This window comes from Chrysemys picta, chromosome 2, assembly GCF_011386835.1.
Source record: "Chrysemys picta bellii isolate R12L10 chromosome 2, ASM1138683v2, whole genome shotgun sequence".
Taxonomy (NCBI): domain Eukaryota; kingdom Metazoa; phylum Chordata; order Testudines; family Emydidae; genus Chrysemys; species Chrysemys picta.
In genome coordinates this window covers 216881794-216889102 of record NC_088792.1, presented here as the reverse complement: position 1 = coordinate 216889102, position 7309 = coordinate 216881794, and the positions used below count along the sequence as shown (strand labels likewise).

The 7309-nt window shown below is 49.1% G+C and overlaps 1 protein-coding gene across 1 annotated transcript; it reads right to left on the bottom strand.

Moving 5' to 3' along the window:
- Positions 1-4254: 4254 nt before the first annotated feature.
- LOC135981710 (uncharacterized) lies at positions 4255-6335 on the bottom strand. Its single transcript, XM_065585455.1, has 2 exons — positions 5726-6335; positions 4255-4897 (listed from the first exon to the last, which is right to left on the bottom strand). The coding sequence occupies exons 1-2, from the start codon at positions 6261-6263 to the stop codon at positions 4395-4397; spliced, it is 1041 nt and encodes a 346-aa protein (XP_065441527.1). The 5' UTR covers positions 6264-6335; the 3' UTR covers positions 4255-4394.
- Between the last annotated feature and the right edge of the window lie 974 nt (positions 6336-7309).

Below are 7309 nucleotides of genomic sequence, written 5' to 3'. Positions count from 1 at the left end.
TTCCTCTCTAGATTATGCTATTAAACTGTCATAGATTCCTGTCCCAAATGTCTTAATGGGATTTGGATTTAGTGTTTGCTGTGTGACACAATGTGAAACTCTAAAGGGATACACAAAAGTACACCACTGTTGTACATAACTCCATGGTTGTCTCTAGATAATACAAAGGCTTTGCTGTGTTCTAGAGTTTGTGATTCATAGGCTTTCCTGTCCTCCTAACAAATGGTGTCAAAATAGCTCTGTCTGGATATCCGGCTTTCTGGAGTGGCTCACCAATGTGGGTGCAAAGCTCAAGGCAGACTGTTACAAACCTGAAACTGGTTGTGTGTTCTATAATTAGATTTCACCAGCCAAGTATTAAGTGTGAACTCCTCAAGCACTATAACAGCCTCAACATGGAATCACAGGCAGTCCCCTTGGGCACTTCAGTTTATCTTGCCACCCAGGCAAGACTGCTTTTGTGATAGATGGCCCTTACACCAAAAATCACAACAATATTCAGGTTACTACCAGACCAAAGGACCAGTCACTTACTCCAGGTCAATTGTACCTTACATCTCTCACCAAAGACAATGGTTGTAGCCAATCCTATATTAAACTTACTAAAGGTTTATTAGGAAAAAGAAAAGAGTTATTTACAAGGTTAAAGCAGGTAAACATACACACACACACACACACACACACACACACACACAAATGAGTTACAGTCATAGGTTTCCAAAAGTAATAGAAGCTGCTGTAATGTTCAAGCTCTTTATGTCCTTTAGGGCTAACCCAAGCTAAGCAGCTTGGGGATCCCTTTCTTATGGGAAACACATTAAACACTTCTCTATAAATCTAATACCTGTTTTAACAATACTAACACACAGGTGAGTCAGACTGGTTTCCAGCTATGCATTTGTCAATGTTCAGTGAGGCTTATGGGCCTTAATGTGAAATGGCACCTGGTCTGCCAGCGTCACACTATAAGGTGGTGATATTGTCTTAGGTAACATGCCTGAAGCACATCATCTGAGAATTTACCATCTTAAATAGTCAAAGAGAATGGGGAGAAAACAAAATACTTAAACTTATTTCTCGGGCTATTACTTATCATTAAGGCCAAGATTTTGTCACAGATACGTCTTCAATCTTAGATGTGTGTAACTCAATTTGGACGAACAGGTTGGATGTTCTAAATTTTTGTTCTTTTAGGTAGTAATAATTTGGCTGAGAAGACTTGTGCACCCATATTTGGCTGACATTATAGCCTCTCATCAGCTGTTTCTATAGTTTTAATGGCTACGTAATTTTAAAAGGAACCTACATTTCCAGTCATAGAAGAGGAAGTTTATTCTCTCAAACTGCATTTAGCCCATGGATGGACCTGATTGATAGCTGTGTGCACCTGTGAGAAAACAGAATCCTACAAATGTTGTTTAGCAACACCCTTTCACATATAAGTAAAGATATGTTTCCATTTTAAGGACGAAGTGCTAGAGGGATGTTGTTACTCAATCTTCAGAAGGGTTAATGATACAGTAATAATGTAGTAATGTTATGCCTAGGGCCCCTAGTTTTGGAATAGGGCCTTTTGGTACTAGGTACTATACAAACACAAAGTAAAAAGACAGCCCCAACCCAAAAACACTTAGGGTATGTCTACACTATGAAATTAGTTCGAATTTATAGAAGCCGGTTTTATTGAAATCGGTTGTATACAGCCGATTGTGTGTGTCCCCACATAAAATGCTCTAGGTGCTCTAGTCGGCGGACCGCGTCCACAGTACGAGGCTAGCGTCGACTTCCGGAGCATTGCACTATGGGTAGCTATCCCACAGCTATCCCACAGTTCCCGCAGTCTCCGCCGCCCCTTGGAATTCTGGGTTGAGATCCCAATGCCCGGATGATGCAAAAACAGTGTCGCGGGCGGTTCTGGGTACATGTCATCAGGCCCCTCCCCCCTCGTCACAGCAACGGCAGACAATAGATTCGCGCCTTTTTACCTGGGTTACCTGTGCAGACAACATACCACGGCAAGCATGGAGCCCGCTCAGCTCAGCTGAGCTCACCGTCACCATATGTCCTCTGGGTGCCGGCAGACGTGGGACTGCATTGCTACACAGCAGCAGCTGCTAACTGCCTTTTGGCGGTAGACGGTGTAGCATGAGTGATAGCCGTGGGGCTGGCAGCCTTAGGGCTGCATTGCACCAGCCCCTTGCCCTTTGGTAGGCGATGGTATATTATGATTGGTACCCATCGTCGTCGTACTGGAGTGGCTGTCAATCATGACCACCTGGGCAGACATGCTACTGTTTCGATGATGATGGCTACCAATCGTAGTATACTATTTTCTGCCAATTGCCCAGTATTGTCTGCTAAGCACCCAGAAGAGGCCTAGGGCGATGCTGGGTGCTGGCGGACGTGGGGCTGGCAGACGTGGGGCTGCATTGCTACACAGCAGCAGCCCCTTGCCTTTTGGCAGACGATGGTATATTATGACTGGTATCCGTCATCATCATACTGGAGAGGCTATCACTCATGCTGCCAGCTTAAGATGTAAAAAATAGATTTGTTCTGTATTCATTTGCTTCCCCTTCCTCCATGAAATCAACGGCCTGCTAAGCCCAGGGTTTTCAGTTTAATCTTTGGGGGGACCATTCTGTGTGACAGTTGTTTGTGTTTCTCCCTGATGCACAGCCACCTTTCTTGATTTTAATTCCCTGTTCCTGTACCTGTACGCCATGTCGTCACTTGGCCCTCCCTCCTTCCCGCCCTCCCTCTTCTCCTGGTCCATCAGATACTAGTTTCGCGCCTTTTTTCTGACCAGGCGCCATAGCTAGCACTGGGATCATGGAGCCCGCTCAGATCACTGCGGCAATTATGAGCACTATGAACACCACGCGCATTGTCCTGGAGTATATGCAGAGCCAGGACATGCCAAGGCGAAACCCGGACCACCCGAGGAGGCAATTGCAGCGCGGCGAAGAGAGTGATGAGGAAATTGACATGGACATAGACCTCTCACAAGGCACAGGCCCCAGCAATGTGGAAATCATGGTGTCACTGGGGCAGGTTCATGCCGTGGAACGCTGATTATGGGCCCGGGAAACAAGCACAGACTGGTGGGATCGCATCGTGCTGCAGGTATGGGACGATTCCCAGTGGCTGCGAAACTTTCGCATGCGTAAGGGCACTTTCATGGAACTTTGTGACTTGCTTTCCCCTGCCCTGAAACGCCAGGATACCAAGATGAGAGCAGCCCTCACAGTTGAGAAGCGAGTGGCGATAGCCCTGTGGAAGCTTGCAACGCCAGACAGCTATCGGTCAGTCGGGAATCAATTTGGAGTGGGCAAATCTACGGTGGGGGCTGCTGTGATCCAATTTGCCAGGGCAATGAAAGACCTGGTGATATCAAGGGTAGTGACTCTGGGCAACGTGCAGTCAATAGTGGATGGTTTTGCTGAAATGGGATTCCCAAACTGTGGCGGGGCCATAGACGGAACCCATATCCCTATCTTGTCACCGGAGCACCAAGCCACCGACTACGTAAACCGCAAGGGGTACTTTTCAATGCTGCTGCAAGCCCTGGTGGATCACAAGGGACGTTTCACCAACATCAACGTGGGATGGCCGGGAAAGGTACATGATGCTCGCGTCTTCAGGAACTCTGCTCTGTTTCGAAAGCTGGAGGAAGGGACTTTCTTCCCGGACCAGAAAGTAACCGTTGGGGATGTTGAAATGCCTATCGTGATCCTTGGGGACCCAGCCTACCCCTTAATGCCATGGCTCATGAAGCCGTACACAGGCAGCCTGGACAGGAGTCAGGACCTGTTCAACTACAGGCTGAGCAAGTGCCGAATGGTGGTGGAATGTGCATTTGGACGTTTAAAAGCGCGCTGGCGCAGCTTACTGACTCGCTCAGACCTCAGCGAAAAGAATATCCCCATTGTTATTGCTGCTTGCTGTGCGCTCCACAATATCTGTGAGAGTAAGGGGGAGACCTTTATGGCGGGGTGGGAGGTTGAGGCAACTCGCCTGGCCGCTGATTACGCACAGCCAGATACCAGGGCGGTTAGAGGAGCACAGCAGGGCGCGGTGCGCATCAGAGAAGCTTTGAAAACGAGTTTTGTGACTGGCCAGGCTACTGTGTGAAACTTCTGTTTGTTTCTCCTTGATGAACCCTCCAACCCCCCCCCCCGACCCGGTTCACTCTACTTCCCTGTAAACCAACCACCCCACCCCACCCCTCCCTCCCCAATTCGAGCACCGCTTGCAGAGGCAATAAAGTCATTGTTTTTTCACATTCATGCATTCTTTATTAGTTCCTCACAGAAGTAGGGGGATAATTGCCAAGGTAGCCTGGGATGGGTGGGGGAGGAGGGATGGAAAAAGACACACTGCATTTTAAAACTTTAAGTCTTATTGAAGGCCAGCCTTCTGATGCTTGGGCGATCATCTGGGGTGGAGTGACTGGGTGGCCGGAGGCCCCCCCACCGTGTTCTTGGGCGTCTGGGTGAGGAGGCTATGGAACTTGGGGAGGAGGGCTGTTGGTTACACAGGGGCTGTAGCGGCGGTCTCTGCTCCTGCTGCCTTTCCTGCAGCTCAACCATACGCTCGAGCATATCAGTTTGATGCTCCAGCAGACGGAGCATTGACTCTTGCCATCTGTCTGCAAGCTGACGCCACCTATCGTCTTCAGCCCGCCACTTGCTCTTTTCATCCCGCCATTCAGCCCGCCACCTCTCCTCTCGTTCATATTGTGCTTTTCTCATGTCCGACATTGACTGCCTCCACGCATTCTGCTGTGCTCTATCAGCGTGGGAGGACATCTGCAGCTCCGTGAACATATCGTCCCTCATCCTACGTTTTCTCTTTCTAATGTTCACTAGCCTCTGCGAAGGAGAAACATTTGCAGCTGGTGGAGGAGAAGGGAGAGGTGGTTAAAAAAGACACATTTTAGAGAACAATGGGTACACTCTTTCATTACAAGGTTCCATATTTCGGCTTGCAGGCAGCCATGGTAGGCCACAGTGTTTTGGCTTTTTTAACCTTCTTAACATGCGGGAAAGGTTGCAAACAGCAGCGCATTTCCCATATCAAGGATGAATTGGGTTGTCCATTTAAAATGTGTTTTCAATGTAAAAGGAGGGGCTGCGGTTTCCCGGTTAACATGCGGCACAAACAAGTAAACCACCCCCCCCCCCCACACACACACACATGATTCTCTGGGATGATCACTTCACCCCTCCCCTCCACCGCGTGGTTAACAGCGGGGAACATTTCTGTTCAGAAGAGCAGGAACGGGCGCCTCTGAATGTCCCCTTAATAAAATCACCCCATTTCAACCAGGTGACCGTGAATGATATCACTCTCCTGAGGATAACAAAGAGAGATAAGGAATGGATATTGTCTGCATGCTAGCAAACACCAGGACCATACGCTGCCATGCTTTGTTATGCAATGATTCCAGACTACGTGCTACTGGCCTGGCGTGGTAAAGTGTCCTACCATGGCGGACGGGATAAGGCAGCCCTCCCCAGAAACCTTTTGCAAACGCTTTGGGAGTACGAAAAGGAGAGCTTTCTGGAGATGTCCCTGGAGGATTTCCGCTCCATCCCCATACACGTTAACAGACTTTTCCAGTAGATGTACTGGCCGCGATTGCCAGGGCAAATTAATCATTAAACACGCTTGCTTTTAAACCATGTGTAATGTTTACAAATATTTACAAAGGTACACTCACCAGAGGTCTCCTGTGTGCCCTGAGGGTCTTGGGTGAGTTCGGGGGTTACTGGTTCCAGGTCCAGGGTCACAAACATATCCTGGCTGTTGGGGAAACCGGTTTCTCCGCTTCCTTGCTGCTGTGAGCTACCTACAGTACCTCCATCCTCATCTTCCTCGTTCCCCGAACCGTCTTCCCTGTGTGTTTCTCCAGTGAGAGAGTCATAGCACACGGTTGGGGTAGTGGTGGCTGCACCCCCTAGGATCGCATGCAGCTCCGCGTAGTAGCGGCAAGTTTGCAGCTCTGCCCCGGACCTTCCGTTTGCTTCTCTGGCTTTGTGGTAAGCTTGCCGTAGCTCCTTAATTTTCATGCGGCACTGCTGTGTGTCCCTGTTATGGCCTCGGTCCTTCATGGCCTTGGAGATCTTTTCTAATACTTTGCCATTTCTTTTACTGCTACGGAGTTCAGCTATCACTGCTTCATCTCCCCATATGGCGAGCAGATCCCGTACCTCCCGTTCGGTCCATGCTGGAGCTCTTTTGCGATCCTGGGACTCCATCACGGTTACCTGTGCTGATGAGCTCTGCGTGGTCACCTGTGCTCTCCACGCTGAGCAAACAGGAAATGAAATTCAAACATTTGCGGGCCTTTTCCTGTCTACCTGGTCAGTGCATCTGAGTTGAGAGTGCTGTCCAGAGCGGTCACAATGAAGCACTGTGGGATAGCTCCCGGAGGCCAATAACGTTGAATTCCGTCCACACTACCCCAATTCCGACCCGCAAAGGCCGGTTTTATCGCTAATCCCCTCGTCGGAGGTGGTGTAAAGAAACCGGTTTAAAGGACCCTTTAAGTCGAAAGAAAGGGCTTCGTCGTGTGGACGTGTCCAGGCTTAATTCGATTTAACGCTTCTAAAGTCGACCTAAACCCGTAGTGTAGACCAGGCCTTACAGTCTTAAGCAGAAGATCGAAGGCAACAGGTGGATATACTAAATGAATGGGGAGAGCACAAGAAAACTGAGATAGTACTGGTCAACATGATAGGCAGTGGTCACAGCACAACTACTGCTTAACTGTTGTCTAGTTTTCTGTAGGCATCATGGCAGAGGAGAGTTTTTTAAGGAAGGATTTGAAGGAGGTCAGTGGGGTAGGCTTGTGGATGTCTACAGGGGGTCTCCTTACATGTATGGGGAGGTGGCATGAGAGAAAGAGATGTAGGCTGCCATCATGGGTGGAATGGAGTTGGTACTTGATAGCTCCATAGTGTGTAAGAGATCATAGCGCACCACTTGTTGAGAAGTTAGTTTTTGACTCCATTCCACTGATGTATACATTGGGAAATCATCACAGAAATGGGTGATCTGTCCTCTAGTGAAAGTGTTCCCTCTAATTTTTTACGTCCATGTTCGGAATGAATTTTGTTATGTGCACCAATATGGGCATGATTTGTGCTAGGGGTCAGGCCGTAGGGTTCAGAGTGTGGGAGGGGGCTCAGGGCTGGGGCAGAGGGTTGGGATGCAGGGGGATGCGGGCTCTGGGGTGGGGCCAGGATGAGGGGATTGGGGTGCAGGCTGCCCTGGGGCTGTGGCAGGGAGAGAGGACTCCCCC